We start from the raw sequence: 22,886 nt of genomic DNA, 5'->3' as shown, positions 1-22,886 counted from the left end.
AGTCACAAGCAGGCGATCGAGTTGGATGGAAAATGGCCATCCGGCTTCATGCCTGTTTTTTCTTCTTCTGCCCTCTGTACTCAAATGACAGCAGACATCAACCTCACACACACACACACACACACACACACACACACACACACACACACACACACACACACACACACACACACACACACACACACACACACTTGTTGTGGCAGAGCCCTTCATGGAGCTTCCAGTTTGGGTGCAGATGGACACACTCGGCCCGCCGTTCCATAAGCACACAAGCAGATTGACAGCCAGTCCCGAGGCCACTGCCGCAACATGATTGATGGCAACGTTCCGTGGAGAATGCACAACGGGGGGGGGGGGGGGGGGGGGGGCGTCGGGGGTTTTCGGGAACGGGGAGCCGCGCCACTTAGGTACGGAAACACTCCATTGGGTTGTGAAGGGAGAGAACGCTGTACGCGGCTGTCAGTCAACCAGACAACCAGACAGACAGAAGGAGGGAGGGAAGGAGAGTCTTTGATTAAATTTAAAATCCACAGCGAGGGACGACTTCAGTTCAGTCAACAATACAGAACACCCACTCTCTCCGAAAACTCCCACACGTCCGTACAGCTCACTTCACCTCCAAAGCCAACACAAGTAAAGCATCAAAGCAACTCGACGGCATTTTAGCAAAAGAAAAACAGTGGGAAAGTAATGCTCTGCACATCACACCCCAAATTAAGCAACATACAAGTAAGAAATAGAAAACTGCACAAACACGCCCCTCAGTGAGCGACACCAAACTCTACAACCATTCATCGTACTTTCTGTTCGCGCAGGAAATTATGGGTGTGCCCACGTTGCACTCTCTTCTGGAATTCGTATTCACGGTTACCGGTCGTTCGCCGAGATGTTGGGAAAAATGCTTTTAGGGCGAGTTCAGCCGTCCCTGGACAGCTGGGTTTTACTTTTGTATTTTCAGCCGAGAACTAAACACACCGATTATGAAATCTATTTTGCTCCTGTTAAAGTGCGCATGAGCATTTCCTCTGTGTACTCACGCTTACTTCGGGCAATCTACGTATTATGGATATTTTATATAGATACAAAGTCAAAACAATGCTGTCATCAGCTGTATCGGCCTGCGGGCAGAGTATACAGTATTTAGTGCGCTGTGTTCATTTGGCATAATCACCCAGTTGTGGTTGTATGAAATGGATCAAATTCACGTTTGGATAAATAATAAGAAGAAAAATAATGCGACGCCTTTGCAGGTCCCAATGCAACTTTCACAACGCAAAATTCCATTAAGATATAAATAATTATTCTGAGTATAATTGACATACAATTCGGCATACTCTGGCGTAAACCAGAAGTGTTTGGCAGTGAGAGACAGAGCCGTTCACTGCTCTGTTGAAGGGAAAACGTTGTCCCACCTATTTGCATTATTACACATATTGACTTCCAAATGATTAGAAGACCGATAACATAACTCAAAGAGAAACTGAGGGAATGCTGGAAATAATCATTTCCCTCTGTCCAACGTTCGATTCGCCATATTGATCGCGCCGCGTGCAGTTGATGGAGCGAGGCGCGCCGCACGTTCACACGAGGACACCAACACCATCTCGGCTCGCTCTCTTCTCTCATCCACCCGCTCTTTATTTTCTGTCCCCCCTTGAACGGGGTCAATGTGAATAATTGAGCCTTTTCACAATGAAATATTGACAACAAAAGAGTGTGTCATATAAGTGACCTTCCTGCGTCGCGTGATGTCAAAGCGTTATGAATCATGCACGACACTGAGAGAATGTTTTTTTCTGCCAGGTTAGGCAGCCGGAGCCACTGCTGTGTCCCAGTCCCATAGGAGAGGCCCGCACCGCACACTGGTCCACGCAAGGCAAACCATTTGTTCGTCTTGCATGGAGATTTTCAAATTCAGTCGGGTCGGGCGATATTGAAATTCCCCTACCGATGATATTGATTTCAGAAAAACGACAAATTATACGGATTTATCGTCTGGGAGGAAAGAAAAGCTCACGATGGAGAAACATAGCTATACATATCTTTGGACATGTTGCAAACACAGTAGGTCCCATGTCAAGGCAGTAAACACTATTTTTACAAAAGGGCATGCTGAGTTCAATAGAGAGAGAGAAAAAGATAAATAAGCTGGTAGTAATTGCCCAATGTTGATTGTCATGTTGATATTTGGTTGCCCCGATGATTATGGGTTGATGAGAGTTTTGGTTCAGCAGCTCTTTGTGGATGTCTTACTTTTAAAAAATGGGCGAGTACAATTGTAGCGTTCCTATCTTGTGTATTTACACCTGCTGGATATTCTCTGGCTCTCACACATTGTTGTGGTTTCAAACCAAAGAAATCGCCACATGAGCCCATGTGTGTTAATTTTTTGTAAACGAGAGCAGACATCTTTCCTGCTGGAGTTTCGTGGCTACATGAGTAATCATTAGGGCCGGACCAAATAATTAGAAGCTTCACAACATTGACAATGTAATTATTATTATTATCCGTAACTTGCAGAAACATTTCTTGCGACAGTCCACCGGCATCCACCGTCCCTCCCCCCCCCCCCTCTCTCTATCTCTCTCTCACAAACACACACACACACAGTGAGCTCTCATCACTATACACATTACAGTCATTTGTCCAAAAGTCGAAATGCATTGAATCATTTCCAAAATTCACCACGTTTTGAACTTTAAAAATATTTGCTTAAATTTGCATTTGTTGCCGTAAAGACATTTTCACTGCGGTCAAAAACTCTGTTAACCGTGTAATCTAGCATCAATCTAACAGTACCATAAGGAACGTTTACATAACCCCAATAACACAAAGTCAGACTCGTATTGTAAATTTCTTTGGGAAAAAAAAGAAAAACTGAAAACTGAATACAGAGCAAAAGTCAAAACAGGCGTTTATAAAGATTTGAATATCGTTCCGTAATCGTGAACATGCGAGGACCCTTATCGTGGCCAACGAATATCGATTGAACGATAACCTCATCCTTTCGCCCGCTCCTAATTCATACATTATATTTTACCACTTTAGGCCACATACCGTTGTTTGGAAGAGAGAAAAAATGGATTTGGCACATGACTCCATTGACGCGTGCTGAACCGTAACATTGGGAAGTCATCAGAAACACGAGCTACTCCCACAGCCATTCAGGGCTGTGTAAATCAGTGGTCGTGTCCTTGGCTCTAATGGCCGACGCTCACATCACTTGCAGCTGACACAGATGGTTTGCTTGATCGCAGCTCTTTTGACGCTGTTGTTCTTACTCTTTGCATCCTGGGAATACATGTTGAACTCACGCTCTGGTCATGTGGAGCAAAGCATCCGGACTCCAGTCATGTCGGGCCCCACAAATCTGTGCAACACATTTCAGGGCCCCCGGCCCCGGCTGTGTTTTTGTGAACCTGAACCCTGTCTCTTTTCTCTTCAGACTATCGCCCGCCTCCCATGATGCCTCCTAACCGAGGGGGAGGTCCAGTTGGCGGTGGAGGTTCCTCCTCCTCATCTACCGGCCGCACCACCACCACTCGTTCCCCTCCCTACTACACCACCCCACGACCTGTCCTCACCACCTCCCCCGGCCAGCGCTTCCGGACCACCACCACGGTCCGCCAGCCCGTCGCGGCTCCGGCCGGCGGCTCGTCGTCGGACACCAACCAGATCGCCGACACCAACCAGAAGGCCGGGGGTCGCTCCCCTCCGGTGCAGCTCCCTCCGGCGGTCCCGCAGGCCCCCGCCCCGCAACCCCAGGACTTCTGCAATCCGAGGCTGAAGGCCGACATATCGTGGCCCCGGACGCAGCAGGGCCAGATGGCCAAGCAGCCCTGCCCCGTCGGGACGCTGGGTAAGGACATATGCACGGGCGGGTGGAATGTTTAGAGGAGATCGTGAAATAGTCGACTTGTTCTTCTTTGCACAATGTTGTAGAAATACAACCATAACCAACTATGTTAGAGGTGTTTTATGGGCAAAGGGTGGAAACATGGGCAGATGCCATCAAATACAGAGGCACAAGCAGAAGAACAATGGCATCCATTATGATCTCAGTCTCAACCTGTAAAGAGTGCATTAAAGATGGAGATGTACACATGCTGCTTGTTAGTACATTCAAACATGAATCTCCAATGATTCAGTGTAGACAGGTCAATGTATTTATTTTCCACATTAAAACACAACGGAGCACATTACATATTGCAAAAGTGTTTTCAACTCATCTTAATTGCATTTTTTAAAATTTGAAACACAATGTGCTGTTTTTAAATGTGTGCCATGAATGTATTGACTGGTAAATTAAATATTTTAAGCGAAAGACGATTGATTTACGTTCTACACACACCCACACACACACATGCAGGCAGGGTTGAGAAGGTCTCTTTAAAAATGAAATACGATACGATTAACTAATTACCTGTCACAAAATGTACCACTAACCTTTTCAGAGTAATGCAATCGGATTCATTTCCCTTACTTTTGGATTTCCTCAAGACCAAATATGCAAATAATGCCGACAAAAAAAAAGCAGCGTTGTGCAATTTTGCCATTAGTTTCGATGTAAAGCAGAAAAGGGGAACGAATGAATCGGTAATCTGATTACATTAGTTCTTTCTGCAACTGTAAGTAATACCGTTATCTATTTATAAAACATATACATTACATTATGTACAATAAGCAATAAGTGGACGAATTCTCCTACTTCATTCAATTAGCTGACATGACAAAGATGATACTTAAATCACACACACACACAAACACACATAGATACACACACACAAACTGCTGAGTGGAGGCCCCTCCAGAGTCGTGTTGTCTCTCTGGTGAATGTCAGCGCTGTCTCACCCTGTTTGTTTCGCTTGTCTTGAAGGCGTGGCCACGTACGTGTGCGTGGCACATTTGGGCTACTGGGATCCCCGTGGCCCCGACCTCAGCAACTGCACGTCGCCATGGGTCAACCACATCATGCAGAAAGTAAGTCTGAACGCCGCTGCCGGCACCTCGCTGCTTCCACGCCAAGCCCCTGGTTTCGGGGCACGAGGGTGTTACGGATATATTGCCCCCGGGGCGAGTTCTCACGCATGGAGACGCGCCGGCTGCAGAGGAGGATCGCGGCCTCGTATCCATCTTCATTTGTTAACCCTGACCCGTGCCCCGAGATCCCAGAGCTTTTATTTTCTTGACATCGCTGCCGGGGAGTGGAAGCGTCCAATAAGGTCATTGATGCATGTTGGAACACGCCAACATGCATCATGAGGATTGTGTTGCATTTTACAAGGGTTAAACATTAGTGGGTTCGCTTTCTTCCAGATACTTTAGTCTGAAAAAATACAGAAAAGTGCTGCCCAAGTTATTTTAACTCCCCCACAGTTCTTCAATTTATGGTGTTGCGTCTGTTTCCACATGAGCCGCAAGGCTTAGAGGGTATTTCTTTACAAGACAGAACAAGAAAATATAGTCGCAGCAGAGGTGCTAAAGTGGGAGTCGTCTCGGTAAAGTGTTCTTAAATGTTTTTATGATAAAGGTTATGAAAATAAAGGGTGTTGGGAACACAACATTGACTTACGCTCTGCCCCCGCAAATAACACAATCACTCTCATCCTCCTCCTCCTCATTTCCTTCTACATCTCACTCCATCTGTCCTCTATCTCTTTGCCCTTCATCTTTTGTGTTCCCCCCCCCTGCCCCCCATCCGATGTTTGCTGTACTCTTCATCCCCCTCACTGTACTCCTCTTCACTTTTTTTCTTCTGTTTTTCTTTTTTGTAACTTCCATCACTCATTCTCTGACTTTATTTGTCTGCCTCCCAACCCCCCCCTCCCCATCATCGTCCCCGTTTGACTCCCAGCTCCGCTCGGGCGAGACGGCAGCAATCGTGGCCAGGGAGCTGGCGGAGCAGACCAAAGGGCTCCTGCGCCCCGGAGACGTGCCGTCCACCGTGCGGGCCATGGCCCAGCTGGTGGAGCTGCTGGACGTCCAGCTCAGGAACCTCACCCCCGGGGGCAAGGACAGCGCCGCCCGCAGCCTCACCAAGGTATGGACCTCGAGGAAATAAATAAAAAAAACACTTGGAAAAGTCCATGTGCTGCGAGTGGTTGAGTGAGGGGATGGGAAATGTTTTTTTAACTGCAGGCGCTGGGAAGGATGCTGAGAAGGATGCGAGGTAGAATGAGAGAATATCAGTGAGAAGGGGACGGATGGAGGGAGTTAACGGCGAGACGAATTCAGGCGGTTGTAGCTTTTGTTCGTTCTTCAGCGGTCAGAAAAAAAGACTCTGATGGAAGTTTTTTTCTAGGTGACAAACAGCTGCTTTTAAGACATCCTCCTCATCTGATGGACTTCTTCGGAGGTAGTTCTGAGTGATAGACAACTCCTTTCAGTGTTTGGCAACTCCATTCAGATCAGGACCTATAATTTAATGAAAAGAACTGGGCTCGCCGTGGGAGGGGCTCTCGTTACATCATCGAGATGAAAAACAGGCTTGTGGCACAGTTTCTGTCATAGCTCATCACTTAATGAACTTTCGGGCCTTTCGAGCCCCGGCTGTGGAGATGCAGTTGCCCGAGCGGGCTCCAGTGCTTCCTTCGTGATTACGCAAATAGAAAATGAATCCAGAGCCGGGCGAAGGATCTGCTTTACTTACACCGGCAGACGGAGGCAGGAATTTAGCTCTGGGCTTCATTGGTGGAGGCATCCATTAAAGCAAGTTAAATCAATGAGGGGCGGCTGACTGGATGGGCGGACTGTTTCTCCATCTCCCCTGCCGAGGTCAGCAGTGATGGGCGGGCTTTAGCAGCCAGATTGACAGCTGCTGCCACCTCTAATACGGCTACTCCGGCTTTCTTTTTCTTTTCCTTGTTTACCCTTTTTTAGCATCTCGAGTCTTCTCCCTTCCCCCAAAAGCAAATCGGCAACATGTGTGACGCGTGTACATGTGTAAGTGGGATGCATTGATCTGCATTTGGCTGTTGACCAAATGGCCTGTTTGAAGAGAAAAAAAGTGTTGAATACTTTTGAGGAAAGAAAAGAAAAAGTCCTCCATAGAAGAGGGAAAGAGTTCCTTTTGTTTTCAATAATGGCCCAATTATATGTACCTAATTGAATAATTTGCCAGCTTATTATGCTAATTTTTGCAAAGGAAGTCGCATGCGACCAATCACGCACGAGTGCCATGGTAATTAATGCCATCTATTAACTCGACAGTGGATGTGGAGAATATGAAGGAAAAAGAATAGAGGAACGGAAAAATGCTGAAGAAAACGATCTGGAGGAAGATGGCAACGGGGGCATGAATGGAAACTGGGGGGGGGGTTAACAATATGTACAAAAGTGTTTTTGTTGTTATGTAAATGAAGTAGTTGTGCTCACGAGTATGTATATATATACGAGTGTGACTGAGGTGTTACATCCCTAACAGATGAACTGTTTGAATTTGCAGCTTCAGAAGAGAGAAAGGTCCTGCAGGTTTTTCACACAGGTATTTCCGCTTCCTGGTACCGTTGATTACTGTGCCACACCACCTCTCTCTCTCTCTCTCTCACTCAGCATGTGCTTCCACAAAGCAAGCTTGGGTTGGTGGGACGTGTGATCACGCTCCACCAAAGCGTGCGAACCCCCCGACCCTTTGAGAAGGGCGTTCATTCGCCGGCTGTGCATTGAGCCACAAGCGTTGCATCAGAATCACTGGTGGCACACAAAAAAGAAGGAAAAAAAGAACGCTTGAGTCTCCTCAAAGGGTTTCGCATTCTTTTGTTTTCACCTCCTCCCCTCTTACACAATCAATGGCACTAATATGAATGAGGCCATGATCGATATCAATAATGGCTCATCCATTTTTGCAGTTCTGTCCGCAGAATTGTAAAACAGGTCCGCCTATCCATCTGTGAGCGTGATGGATACTGCTGTTGCATATTGCTTGTACATGTACACGGCGCCTTCATCATCAACAACAACAACAACAACAAGAAATAAGAATAATACCAGCTAGTATTTTAAGGCTCACAGGGTTGATTTATTCCCCCCCCCCCCCTATCCTTTTCCCTGTGCTTCTGCTGCTATTGATGTTTGTCCGTGTCGATGCCACAGGCTCACACCTTGAACAGAAACATCACATGAGCATGTTTCTGGTCAGCTGAAAAAAAGAAGAAAGAAAACACTATTTAGAACATCAAGAGGACACCGCCTCCCTCATTCGTGTGCTGTCGACAAAGTGCAGTCTCCCTGCATCCTCCCAACACACACACGCACATCCTTGATGGGCTAGCTCTTTTTCTCCTGATGCAGGCTTTTCCCCTCCCCCTCTCCACTCTTCCTCCCTGAAAAGTCTTAACGTCAGCACCAGTCAGCAATGTCACATCACAGAACATGGGCTTAGGACACGCGCTCCTGCACGCACGCCACAAACGTATCATCGGCGATGATCTCGTTGCACATCTTTCTTTTTGGGGTGTGTGTGTGTGGGGGGAGTCCAATACTGTGCTGAATTCCGGAAAAACACTCGGCCCTACACACCTTGTGGCTCATCTGCAGGGAAGGGGGACCTCGGGAGAGATCGATTCTATAATTAGCCTCAATAATGTGAAACAAAATTATACCAACAGTCTCTTACTCTTGCCCAGATAGAAATGTGCGTGATTAGGGATGAGGCGTGGTGCTGCCCTCTCCCCGTTAATTATCTACTGCACTAATTGCCAAGTGAGGAGAGTGGGCAGGAGGTTTGGGATCTTAATAGAGACAAACAAATTATTGAATTCTCTCTTTCCTTCTCTCTCTCTCTCTCTGTGTGTGTCTTTCTGTCTCTCTCTCTACCTCCCTCCCTCTCTCTCTCTCACACTTCATCTCTCCTCTTCTCTCGCTTCGTTTGGGGAGCTGGGGACTCGTTTCATGTATACTAAATTGGCAATTTATTCATGATGAAGTTGGTGGTGTGGAGAGGCTTTCGTGCTGTAGGGTGGAATTGATGGAGGGAGGTGGAGTCTGCAAGGTAGACTGAGAACAAGAAAAAAACCGGGGAGGCGGTGGGGTGGGGTTGTGCACGAATTAAACAGAACGAGAGCACATTCGCAGAAATGGAATGCGAGAGAGAGAGAAAACAATAAGGGGGGGGGGCGCAGCGAGGAGACTGTGATGCTCAATGACAATGTCTAATTTGCCCTCTATTTAAGGACGGCGGGTCAGAACGTGGCACGCCGTGAATTTAAAGCCTGATTTAGCTGCAAACTCATCCTGTCAGGAAGAAACAAACAACTGACAGATAAGCCTCGCTCCCTCTGATGAAAAACATTTCCAAAACATGCACTTTTCTCAGAGCTCAGTAAGGCGGCTAGAAAGAGAAAAAAGATGAAGAAAACACAAGAATTCATTCTTTTTCTCGACTACACATCCCCCCCCCCCCCCCCCACACACACACACACACACACTTTTTCTCGTACTGCTAAACACTTGTTCTCCAAAAAAAACCTCAGAATGTGTATCTGCACATACATAAACGTGTGTACGTACTGTACGTCCGTGTCCGTGTGTGTACCCCACCCCCCCCTCCCCTCCCCCCACTGTGTGGCTGGCAGTAGGAGACCCAGCTCAAGTCTGTCTTGTCACTGCTCTTAACGCTGGATTACACCAACGCATCAAAGCATTTCACTTCTGCCCCATTTACTGGTGTGTGTGTGTGTGTGTGTGTGTGGGGGGGGGGGGTGCGCATGCCTACCCTGTAATACATAGCCACACACATACACAAAGGACATCCTTATCTGTCTCTGCAGAGTCTCTCCCCTCTTTGAAGACCTCTTTTAAAAAAATGTCTCCATTTTTGCCCTCAAGTCCTCATACTTGATAGAAATGTCACCAATTCAGTTTCAATTCAATTCAGTTTATTTGTATAGCCCAATTTCACAAATTACAAATTTGTCTCGGAGTGCTTTACAATCTATACACATAGACATCCCTGTCCCAAAACCTCACATCGGATCAGGAAAAACTCCCAAATAACCCTTCAGGGGGAAAAAAAGGGAAGAAACCTTCAGGAGAGCAACAGAGGAGGATCCCTCTCCAGGATGGACAGATGCAATAGATGTCATGTGTACAGAAGGACATATTTAGAGTTAAAATACATTCAATGAATGTGACAGAGTGTATGAATAGTTCATAGTAGGCATATTCCACGATGGAGACCTCCACGATCCATCAGGCAGATGGCGGTAGAGAGGAGGAGTGGGCGGAGTCTCAACAGTGGGTGGAGTCTCAACAGGACAGTGGCGTAGTCGGTAGCAGGAATTCCACGACCCAGACCTCGATGATCCATCAGGCAGATAGGATCTATGCCGTCTCATAGGGTCCGATGACCCCATGAGACGTGAAGTCAAAAGGACTCGGGGGAGAAAGCAGAGTTAGTAACGTGTGATTGAGAGATGAAAATTCATCCCTAAGGAGAGAAAAAAGAGGAGAGAGGTGCTCAGTGCATCCTAAAACGTCCCCCGGCAGCTATAAGCCTAGAGCAGCATATCAAGGGGCTGGACCAGGTGAACCTGATTCAGCCCTAACTATAAGCTCTGTCAAAGAGGAAAGTCTTAAGTCTACTCTTAAACGAGGTGACTGTGTCTGCCTCCTGGACTGAAATTGGAAGCTGGTACCATAAAAGAGGAGCTTGATAACTAAAGGCTCTGGCTCCCATTCTACTTTTTAAGACTCTAGGAACTACAAGTAGTCCCGCATTTAGTGAGCGTAGCTCTCTAGTGGGGCAATATGGTACTACAAGCTCCTTAAGATATGATGGTGCATCACCAATCAAGGCTTTGTACGTTAAGAGAAGAATTTTAAAAGTGATTCTTGATTTTACTGGGAGCCAGTGCAGAGCAGCTAGTGCAGGAGTGATGTGATCTCTTTTCTTAGTTTTAGTGAGAATACGAGCTGCAGCATTCTGGATCAACTGGAGGGACCTAAGAGACTTATTAGAGCAGCCTGATAATAAGGAGTTGCAGTAATCCAGTCTCAAGTAACGCGTGAACCAATTTTTCGGCATCTTTTTGAGACAAGATGTGCCTGATTTTTGAAATATTACGTAGATGAAAGAATGCAGTCCTTGAGATTTGCTTTACGTGGGAGTTAAAGGACAAGTCCCGATCAAAGATAACGCCAAGATTCTTTACAGTGGTGTTGGATGCTAGGGCAATGCCGTCTACAGAAACCACATCACCAGATAATTGATCTCTGAGGTGCTCAGGGCCGATTAAAATTACTTCGGTTTTGTCTGAGTTTAACATCAAGAAGTTGCAGGTCATTCATGTTTTCATGTCTTTAAGACATGCTTGAATTTTACCGAGTTGGTTGCTCTCCTCTGGTTGTATCGATAGATATAGTTGAGTCTCATCTGCATTACAATGAAAGTTTATGGAGTGTTTCCTGATAATATTGCCCAAAGGAAGCATGTATAAGGTAAATAAAATTGGTCCAAGCACAGAACCTTGTGGAACTCCGTGATTAACGTTGGTGGTTATCGAGGCGTCATCGTTTACAAATACAAATTGAGATCGATCTGATAAATAGGATTTAAACCAAATTAGTGCCGTGCCTGAAATGCCAATCGACTGCTCCAGTCTCTGTAACAGGATGTCATGGTCAATGGTGTCGAATGCAGCACTAAGGTCTAACAAGACCAGTACAGAGATCAGTTCTTTATCTGCTGCCATTAAGAGGTCATTTGTAATTTTCACCAGTGCCGTCTCGGTGCTGTGGTGTTTTCTAAATCCTGATTGAAATTTCTCAAATAAACTATTATGATGTAGAAAGTCACACAACTGATTTGCGACCACATTCTCAAGGATCTTGGAGAGGAAGGGGAGGTTAGAGATCGGTCTGTAGTTAGCCAACACCTCTGGATCCAGAGTGGGCTTCTTCAGGAGAGGTTTAATAACAGCCACTTTGAAGGAGTGTGGTACGTGGCCTGTTAGCAGAGACACATTGATTATATCTAATAGAGAGCTGCCAATTAAAGGCAAAACGTCTTTAAGCAGCCTCGTCGGGATGGGGTCCAAGAGACAGGTAGATGGTTTAGAAGTAGAAACCGTTGAAGATAATTGGTCACGGTTGATGGGAGAAAAGACATCCAAATATACACCAGGGCATACAGCGGTTTCCAAGGCCATTCCAGTTGAGGACAGATTGGCACTGGTTAAGGGCAAGAGATTATTAATCTTGTCCCTAATAGTTAAAATCTTTTCATTAAAGAAGTTCATAAAGTCATTACCACTGAGGTTTATAGGAATGCTCGGCTCCACAGAGCTGTGACTCTCTGTCAGCCTGGCTACAGTGCTAAAGAGAAACCTGGGGTTGTTCTTATTTTTCTCTATTACTGATGAGTAATAGGCTGCTCTGGCATTACGGAGGGCCTTCTTATACGTTTTAAGACTATCTCGCCAAACTAAGCGGGATTCTTCCAGATTAGTTGAACGCCATATGCTTTCAAGCTTTCGTGACGTTTGCTTCAGTTTGCGGGTCTGAGGGTTATACCAGGGAGCAAACCTCCTCTGCCTCACTGTCTTCTTCTTCAGAGGGGCTATCGAGTCCAGTGTCATTCTCATTGAGCCTGTGGCACTGTCAACAAGATGATCAATCTGGGACGGACTAAACAGGCAACGGAGTTAACACACACACACAAACACACACACACACAAACACGTACTCTCCATCTTTGAATTCCTGATGTGGAGATGTCTGTACCTCAAGGAAATCACACCCCTTCTTCTCCCTCACCTTTCCTCTCTCTATCTCTCTCTCTCTCTCTCTCTCTCTTCCTCTCCAGATCCCAATCTTCATGACGGCAAATTAAATTTCAATGAAAAAATATTAAACAAAATTGAAAATGTGAGATAATCAAAAGTTCAATAAAAAGCAATGAAAAAGAGTTTAATGAGAGTTGAGAAGAGGGAGTTTGGGTTATCTCAAACACATCAAAGTGAACGTAGGCGAGTAGAAAGCAGTGGCAGTGCACCGTATCAGCCGAGCCACACTGAGCATCCTTCTCCTCTCCTCTCCCTCGCTCCCTCTCTCCGTTTGCCTGCGCTGCCAATGTACAGCAAGTGAAGCAGAATGATGGGCTGCAATGCTTCTCCCGGGCCCCCCTTGTGCACTCCATCAAACACACACACACACACACACACACAAACACACACACATTTGAATACCAACACCGATCCAGCACATGTGATGTATGGAATTTATATGTCACTGCATATGGGCTCATCCATGCACACACACTACACATCACCCCACTGTCCAAACCAACACAACTATGTTTTTCTATTGAGGACACTCCAGCCTGTACTACTCATTAATACAAAACCAGACTAATCAATGAATAAAAAGTATATTGGCACCGCGGCGGGTTCAATTATAACATTAAGATATTGAAATAAATCAACCCGACACATATTATAACAGCAGAATGTGTAGAAAAGCCACAGCTTGTGCACACCGAACGAACCGGCCGGGTGACGCCACGCCCACTGGGAATAAAAACAACCCTGCGTCCCATAATGCGACCGACGTACCGGGTCGTGCACTTGATCACTGGAATGATGATGGGACACGCAAGCTGTTGTTAGCTATGTGTTAGCAGACGGTTGCAGCTTTGTGATCTATTCAAACTATTCTATTATACAAGTTGCTGTTTAAATACTAAAGGTTAATTTAATGAAATAGAGTTGACGAAATGCTTATTGCACATTTAATATGCATACCGCGTGTCTGCTTAAAGACTTTGTTTTTTGGCTCGGCATCTGATGAAAAACTGAATTTCTGGGTGCTTTACACTGGTAGTGCATTCCACCACACTGCAGCTTTGAGGCACGGCTCTGTTGTTTGCTATAAGTTGAAAGTGGCAAAGACGTACCTTTATAGAGGGCGCTGCAGTAATTTGTCCTAAAACCCAAAATGTTTTGCACTTTTAAGTGTCTAAAAAAAGGTACGATAATGCTGTCCTGAACCCACAGCGGTGTCACTCTTTATTACATCGCTGTCCTGCTATCCAAAGTGCTAGGCAAAGTGGTTCAGCAAATCTGAATAAAATGTCAGTATAATTCAGGGTTTCAACTAAAGATAATCCTTTTATTCATGTCATTTGCATGTTAAATGGCAGAAAGTAGGAATAAAAAAAGTCCATCATTGGAATTGTACATAAAGTATTAATCATGAGAATGCTGTTGACGGGGTTCTGTCCACTGTCTGGCTACAACTCACGATTATTTTCATTGTTAATTATTATAAAAGAATATTGAAAAATGCAGTAAGAGGAGCATTGAATCTGGACCCGGAGAATGTTTGGTGATTTTCCTGAAATGATTAATTGATTATCAGTGATTAACTACACGAAAAAAAGGTGTTTGTCCTCATTTGTTGCAGCCAGTGAAAACGACGAAGACAGAAACCGATTTGCTGGGCTTATAAATAAGCGCGCGTGATTGTGTGTGTATGTGTGTCTGTGTGTGTGTGTGTGTGTGTGTGTGTTTGTGTGCTTCACATCCACTCCTGCGTGTTCCAGTTGTTTGCTGAAGCAGTTGATTAATGAGTTTTTGTTTACTCGCAGCCCTCACAAACTCATCTGATATGCATCCCAGCTAATTCAAGGTTCAAGGTTCAAGGTTTTTTATTTGCCATCTGTGCCTAGACCAGCAGTCCAGACACATCGGAATTATTTTTGCAGGGTTCTCCGAGTCAACAGAGGTACAAAACAAACACACTATAATAATAATAATAGTAACCGTAATAATAATAGAAATATGAAACATATTTTAAAAAATTAGCTGCGAGCGCTAAAAGAGGACATGACATTATCATATTAGCACGTTGGCTGAGCAACCATTGCATGTGTGTGATATTTACTGTATCTACACGTGGGTGTCACACGCCCCGAAACACACAGGTGGGATTAGCTCCGATTCCAGAGGACAGCCATACGATTTGTAGCACACGCCATTAACACTTATGAGTCACCGTTGACAGTGACTCCCTATCTGGGACGCCTTTTCTCTCCCCGCTGTACACACACACACACACAACCACAAACACAACCACAAACACCCTCTTTACATCCCGACGATCCCTGTTGCATCAAGTCCCCCCCCCCCCCCTCCAGCTCCTCCGTAACCCCTGAGTGGAAAAGGGGCAGGAGAAGGAAGTCAAATGGTTTGTTTGTGAACGCCAATAAACCAATATCTCTCACTTGTAATTCCCCACTGGACGACCCCCGGCTTCTCTTGTATAATGGTACCTGCCTTCCTTTTTTCATTCTTTCCCACCTCCCCATCCCATCCACCATCCTCCTCGAGGGGGAGAAGAGCGAAAAGAACGAGGTATAAGTGAGAGATGGAAATGCGTTCGGGAGAGGACAGTGGTTTACAGTCATAAAAGGAGAAAATAAAGAGTCAGGCAGTGTGAGATGTGTGTGTTTGATAGCATCTGTATTCGCCCTCCCTCTCTTGTTCCCAGCCTGTCACCACGGACTCACTGGACAGTTTTATCGCTCTCCCAAGGCTCTCCCCTCTTTCGTCTTCTTTTTCTTCTTCTCCCTCTTTCTCCACCAGCTCTCTTTTCTCTCAGTTTCTGTATCCCTGCAGGGATCTTTTAAGACGTGTGTGTGTGTGTGTGTGTCTGAAAATGAGGAGGTGAATTCTTAAGAGCATAGAGGAATGTGAGCCGGAGACAAAATAAGTATTGTTACACGGAGAGCGATTCATCTCCGCCAGCAAACTCTTCTCCGTTTGGTAATATTTTTGGATTCAAGAACGCTGTGCGCGCGGCTGGATACGACCCAGCAGACATTATCTGATAAAACACACGTTTTTCAAGCACACGTTTTTTTCCGACTCAAAGATAAGACAGTTTACTTAAGAAAAAGAAAAAGGAAAGGAAAAAAAGAGACAGAAATGAACCAGGTTTGTGGGGCGGGGGGCAGACACATAGTGATTGCAATCAGCTAATCAGCTTAGCTTGATTTTGGAGACCGGCCTGATTGCAGCTGCGGCGAGGCGTTCCTAGGTTATTGGATCACGTAGGATGAAATTGTTTGTTTTTTCTTTCCGGTAACTTTATTGTCCTTCTTTGTGTTAGTCAGAACAGTGACTGACATTCGGCTCTAATTTCTACAATTGTCCTCACTTTTTGTCAAATTCTTAACTCATCTCCAACAATATTTGGGATAAAACACATGAGGCAAACTAAGCTAAGTATTTGCTGTATGTAACATCAATTACGTTAATTATTACTGTTTATTAACAAACTGGATCTTAATGAAGCTAGTTAGCTTTTAGCATGCAATTCGACTTCCATGGAATGTTAATCATTTAATAACGTCCTCACATAGCCGTCACAACAGAACTACTGACTGGTGTCATAACATCTGAATGAAGCCCGTCTTGGTTTGTTGTCTGTTATCATGTGATGTGTTTAAAGGACGTATGTACAAACTAATGTAGAGTTTATCAAAACCACAAAGGACACACAAATTAGCTTTAGCTCGCTAGCGCAGCCTCTGCACCTCACTGTTATTGGGCGTTCCTGTACTTTTTATTGAACAGCTTCTGTTGTTGTCTTTGTCATGCCTGCATGGGAATGCTCCATTTTGCATCGCTTACATATATTTGTTGTACTCGTCATAATTTATCAGCACGATAAATGAAAAGCCGCTGCATCCAGTCGTTGCAGTGTAACAATGTTGTTTGTCCTGTGAATGGGTTTTGCGTTCATTTTTCCATGAGCATTCTTTACCAAAAAAAATGAAAGTGTGAGCAGTGGTTTCCTCCGTGTGACCACCGCGTTTTTTCTGCTGCTGCCCCAGGCGATGGTGGAGACGGTGAATAATTTGCTGCAGCCCAGAGCCCAGGCGGCTTGGAGGGAACTGCCCACCAGCGGGCAGCTGCACTCGGCCACTCTCCTCCTCGACACGGTGGAGACTGGGGCTTTTATGTTGGCTGACAACCTCCTCAAGACGGACACTGTGCTGGAGACCACTGAAAACATACGTGAGTACAATTCTTTCTTTCCTTCCTTCCCATCCTCCAAACTCCGTTGGACCTTGGAACTGTCAAGGAGCCTGTTGAGATGCCCTCAAGCAAGACACTTGAGCCTCCATTTGCCCCGGCGACGCGACACAGTGGCCACGTGTTGAAAGGCTTTGGCTGGAATTGGCATGTCTCATATGTGGAATTATAAGATTGGAAAAGTACGGCTATGCTGAAACAAAAGCCATTTTGTATTAATATTTTGTTGACTTTAACCGAATACATTGTAGGCAAATAGAAGAACGTGTTTTTTAAGACGTGTTCTCATTTCGGCAGAAATTTGGTTCTTGGATCTCTTTTTCTCTTTTTCTCCCCCATTTCAGTGATCCTATAATAACGTAAACCAGACCAGGCTGGTAAAGATCTAAGAATATGATGTAATATCAATGTAAGACGCAACACTGACAGCAGACATTACTGAGCCCGCTGCCTCAGATCTATGTCTTACATTATAATACAAACCAGAAACAAAGCACACGATAACGCTTCACAGTTGCCATTCCTCATGTGTGCGATTACACATGCTCGTTCTGTACATGTGAATGGACACGCGTGGACATGAAGGGACGTGGGGCAGAATAATCCTATTGTTTTACAGCTTAGCTGGTTAAGAGAGAAACACGTGCAAGATTAGCTTCTGGTGTGACCGCAGGAATCCGAGCTAAACAGCACCAGGCCCCAAAAATGATTGGATAAACGTATCAACATGCTCACGGCATTAGGCGTTTGGATGTTTATCCTATTATGTAGATTTGAGGTGAGCGACATTTTCCTGACAAGATGAATTTCAGACTGACTCACATATTGTAAAATATGTTCTCTTATTTGCACCCCTGGACATAAGGCTTCCGAAAGAGTTCTTCTGGAGGAGCTGAGGTTCCCCCCATGAACCATCTGCTTATGAAGAACCCTTTTTGAACCCTTTTTTGAACCCACCGTGTGTTCTAAATGAAACCATTGCAATATAAAAGAGGTGGGTTCTAAAATAAACCCTTGGTATATAAGAAGGCTCTTGTAGATGAAACCCTTGGAATATAAAATGGTAGAATCCTGGATAAATTCTTGTTTAACACCCTTAGACGGTGAAACGTTTTTGCATTGAAACTCCTGAGAGGGTTCTGGGGGGAACCATTACCGCCTTTCACTTGTGGTTTTAGGTATAACCCCTCTGGAAGGGTACCAGGGTACCCTATTTAGTTCTAGATCGCAGTGTATTGATAAGCCACTCTAATGTGTGTGCATGAATAAACACAACAACAATCTGTTATCCCTTAATAAACATGTCAGTGATGTTGGAGATAACCACGTTTTAATGCATCTCAGTCTATAATCTGAAAGCTTATGTTGATTACAGAAACAACATCTGGCTTTACAGTTTCACAGTTGTATGATAAAGACTGACGAATGGGCTATTTGTATTAATACAGTCATACTCATATACATAACCATAAGAATGTTGGGGGAATGTATTTAGTCAATTTAGTCACAACTCTTTTATTAAAACACAAGCTCTAGCCTGCCGCCATTGATTGGTATTATTGACATTTTAAAATGTGATACCACTCAGAAAATAGAAGAAAAAGAATAATAACTCTTGTGCACAAATTCCTTTTGGTAGGATTTCCAGCAAAACAGGTTGAATGGACTAAATGTGTTTCCAGCTCTATGCGACTGCTTGATGACGTCGAGCCTGTAAATCTGTCAAAAGGAGGTCGTAAGGAAGAGATCGACTTTACTGTGTGAGAGGGTTTGAAGGGTTAAATCCATACAGATCCGTCTTCGTCTGGTAAACCGCAAAGTTGAAAAAGAATTTGGCCCGGAGGCAAGGATGAGTTGTTTTCCAGGGACAGTAACTAATATTTATTTATTTGTTCCCATATTCGCCTCCCTCAGATTGTAGGCGGAATTGACAAAGCAGAACAAAGCTAGTTATTATGGCGTTGTGCACATCCCTTTCCCCCGTCCTCTCTCGTTCTCCTCCCTCCATCCCTCCTCACCGATCCTCCCATCATCGTTTCATAGAATGAGACAGAAATGAACAAAAGCCCCCTTTGATTTTGCTTCCCTTTTAGTCAACAGTATATATATTTATATATACATAAATGTATATATATATATATATCTTGCGAGATATTTTTTCATCCGCAGCCATAAGAAGTGAAGTTGCACTCGCTCACATTTCCCCTTCATCATCTTTCTGCTCACTCCCCTTCTGATTTGAGAATTAGAAATTGTTCTTGCAAATTCATCTCCCTGTCGATGGCGTTCACCGGGCTCGTGCCTTTTTTTGCGACCCATCTAAGAGATTGTAAAGGAGGACGGAGGACGATGAGGAAAAAAAAAAGAGCGCATGAACGTGTGCTTGAGGGCGATGGCCGAATGTCGAATGACGCTTTGAGGTGGTTTCTTTTCTTTTTTTTTGCTCACTCTCGCATCAGCAACCAATGAAGTCACATCTATTTAAGTCACACGGCGGGGCGATTACATTACAGTATTTTAAATGATTTGTCTTATTGCAGATTCGTCAGTCCTCATGACTTTGTCTCAGCGGCTCATTCCAAGCTACTGGAGTCTGACAGGATTTCACATTAATGAATTTCAGATTTGAGCTCAATAACTCCACCCCTCCCCCTCATGTGGTTACATAAACAGTCATCGAGTTGTGGGCTACAGCACATCTCTGAGGACCTTCAAAAAACTGAAAGAATGCTCTCTTTTTTTTTGCGAAAGATTTCATCCTCTCCTTTTTTGTGCCGTTAATCTTCCCTCCCAGCTAATCCAGTGGGCAGATCCAGCGTGATTATCGCTCCCTTTTATTCACAACCGCCTCTCATCTCTCTCCTCCCATCCTCACTTCCTCCTCTCTTCCCCTACCCCTCCCATTTAGCAATTATTTTAGAGCAGACTGAGCGACGTGAATAAATGACCTCCAATGACACGTTTTAAAGAAGCCGCTGCAGGTGATATTATCGTGTTACATTTGTTTGTGTTACTGCGCGCCGCGGTATCCGGCAGAGGAATGAATAGTGTTATTATTAGAACCAAAACAATGATTTGAGGGGATAACACGCGGGTAACAGCGCACACGTGTGATAACGATAATGAACGAGTGTGTTTCTTCAGAGGAGAAGGATTGTCATGACAAGGATGCTTTAATTAGATTAGACTCAGCGTGTTTTTGATGCCCAGCTGCGTGATCGGGGTGTGTGTGTCTGTGCGTGTGTGTGTGTGTGTGTGTGTGTGTGTGTGTGTACGTGTGGCTCGTGGGCAAGTAAGGGACACTTAAGCAAGTGTTTTTCTTCCACGCTGCCAGTATTTGCATATTCATGTCTGTGTTTATGTCTGCCTGCCTCTCTCCTCTCAGGCCTCGGCATCTCTTGTACCTGATGGGAGGAAACTGTCCTCTTTTACGCTCAACGCGACTCTCGTTCTCTTCTCTCTCCACATCGCTCTTCTTCCTCACCACCTCAACTTTCTAATCCTTCCACTCCTCCTCCTCCTCCTCCTCCTCCGCACGTCCCTGCATTGTATATTCGATCAAGGAGCTGTTTTTACCCCGAAAGCGTTGTCTAAATCACCAAATCACTCACAAGTGCAAGCGATACGACGGAGGTGTAATTAGTCCTTAATTAGAAACTCTATCTATTACATTACACCGCTGTGATCGGGAAACGTGCTAACGAACCTGGATGGAGAAATGTGATACCCACGATGCAAGAGAGAGCGAGAGAGAGCGAGAGAGAGCGAGAGAGAGAGAGAGGGCTGGATTATCTACCTCGATGTGTTGGACCCAGTTGCCTGGAGACAAAAGTTATTTCACTTTGATGTGTCAGCTCTTTTCCCCCCTTCTCTTTGTCTTTGTTCGGATGTGAAGCACTTAGTGAGAAAACATGGTTATTAAAAGAGGCTGCAAAACAAACCTGATGTGCATTATGCTGCAACTTGACTTGACGTGTGTGTATATGTGTGTGTGTGTGTGTGTGTGGGTGTGTTTCAGAGCTTGAAGTGGCCAGGCTTAGCACGGATGGGAACCTTGCCGACCTGACATTCCCTCAGTCAGAGCTCCATGGAAACTCCATCCAGCTGTCAGCCAGCACTCTCAAGCAGCATGGCAGAAACGGTAGAAATCTCACATTCTCTCTCCCTCTCTCCCCCTATCCAACCCTCTCGCAATGTTTCTCTCTCACATCCACCCATCTCTCTCTCTCCCTTCCCGTCGTCATCGCACTCCGAGTCGACAATAATCGACCGATCCTCCGCGTTCCTCTTTGTGTGTTCTCCCCGCAGGTGAGATCAGGATGGCCTTCATCCTCTACAGGAACCTGGGGGCCTACCTGTCCACGGAGAACGCCAGCGTCCGGCTGAGCAGCGAGGCGGTCTACCCCAATTACTCCGTCATCGTCAACTCCCCGGTCATCACAGCGTCCATCAACAAGGAGAGCAACAAGGTGTACCTGTCTGAGCCCGTGGTCTTCACGGTCAAACACCTGCAGGTGGGTTCCCGGTGGACTTTTTTTTTTTTGCGATCAATAAAAGGATAACTTTGGGGGAGATAATGGCACCAAAGATAGTGTCTGTGCAGCAGAAGCCTTTAATAAAAATATAGAGAGCGCTGCACTGGGTAGAGAGACTCAATGTCGCTAATGTTAAAGTAAAACAATCTTTTGCTCTTTAATGATAGGGCAAGCAGTCAAGTACTAATAAAGTACTCAAAGTCTAAACGGCATCACTAAGACTTTAGACAAGCACAATTTAGGGGATCCCTTAAATATATATCTAGAAAGAGCTCCACCAGGTGTGTCACTGCAGTATTGTGTGATTGAGTGAATTCAACCCAGAATTGGGAACTCAGGTTGGGGACACGGGTCACATGAGCCGTTGAGACTGCCGTGATTGAATTTAATTCAATTTAAAACATACAATCAAAGGGCCTTGGGTATTTTTCAGATTGCCCATCATTACCAAGGGCTCCCTTCACACAGAAGCTGGACTGTTAATTGCTTTTTATTTGTACTTGAAATACTTTCTTTCCTCTCTGCCATAAGACCTCCGATGCCACCCAAAAACTTTAAAACACACATACAAACACACACACACACACACACACACACATATACACTAACGTTCAAAAGTTTGGGGTCACTTAGAAATGTCTTTATTTTTCAAAGAAAAGCACTGTTTTTTCAATAAAGATAACATTCATTAAAAATTCACTCTATACATTCAGTGCGTTTCCATGATGGTATAATTCGAATCTTGCTTTAGTCGGACTATGCTATCTTTTGGGGGATCTGCTGTTATCCCAATATACATGGCAGTGAGTAATTCGAATCATTGGCCGAAAGCATGTCATATCCGATACGATAGGCGGCGCTGTTTTCATTACAACTCGTGGTGATACAGCCATTTCCGCTTGACCTCTTCACCACCACCAACAACAACATTTCGAGAAAGATGGCGAACAGAGAGCGAGGCGAAGCTACATCCCTCTACTATTCTTCCATGGTGTTAATAGGAGTACAGCGAATGCAAATGGCGCTATTGGCTGAGTTGATAATGGAGAGAAGACGCCGTCAAGGTACACGGATAATTTAATTTATCGTCTCTTTCGACTTCCGGGTCACGACATGGGAGGGAGGAGGGCGGCGGGATCTCGAGCATGCGCAAAGACGCAAAGTCCAGTTCCGAATCGAATTCACCGTTACATGCCGCGAGAGTCGAATTATCAACTGGATCGGACCGAGCTATCCAGGGGTGTTAATCGGACCGAAGTCGGACCGCACATAGTCCGACTAAGGTGTTTACATGAAACGGATAATTCGATTTCAG

General features: G+C 45.1%; 1 protein-coding gene across 1 annotated transcript in view; it reads left to right on the top strand.

Moving 5' to 3' along the window:
• Positions 1–22,886, top strand: part of adgrl3.1 (adhesion G protein-coupled receptor L3.1) — a 123,754-nt gene that overhangs the window by 74,364 nt on the left and 26,504 nt on the right. Inside the window, exons 8-14 of the mRNA XM_056408932.1 lie at positions 3,446–3,859; positions 4,877–4,980; positions 5,855–6,040; positions 7,445–7,483; positions 16,835–17,018; positions 21,055–21,177; positions 21,345–21,550. Of these exons, the coding sequence (XP_056264907.1) occupies positions 3,446–3,859; positions 4,877–4,980; positions 5,855–6,040; positions 7,445–7,483; positions 16,835–17,018; positions 21,055–21,177; positions 21,345–21,550 (1,256 nt within the window). The remainder of the gene's footprint in view (positions 1–3,445; positions 3,860–4,876; positions 4,981–5,854; positions 6,041–7,444; positions 7,484–16,834; positions 17,019–21,054; positions 21,178–21,344; positions 21,551–22,886) is intronic.

The sequence above is a fragment of the Pseudoliparis swirei genome, chromosome 24 (genome assembly GCF_029220125.1).
Source record: "Pseudoliparis swirei isolate HS2019 ecotype Mariana Trench chromosome 24, NWPU_hadal_v1, whole genome shotgun sequence".
NCBI lineage: Eukaryota > Metazoa > Chordata > Actinopteri > Perciformes > Liparidae > Pseudoliparis > Pseudoliparis swirei.
This window is presented reverse-complemented; position numbering and strand designations above follow the sequence as displayed.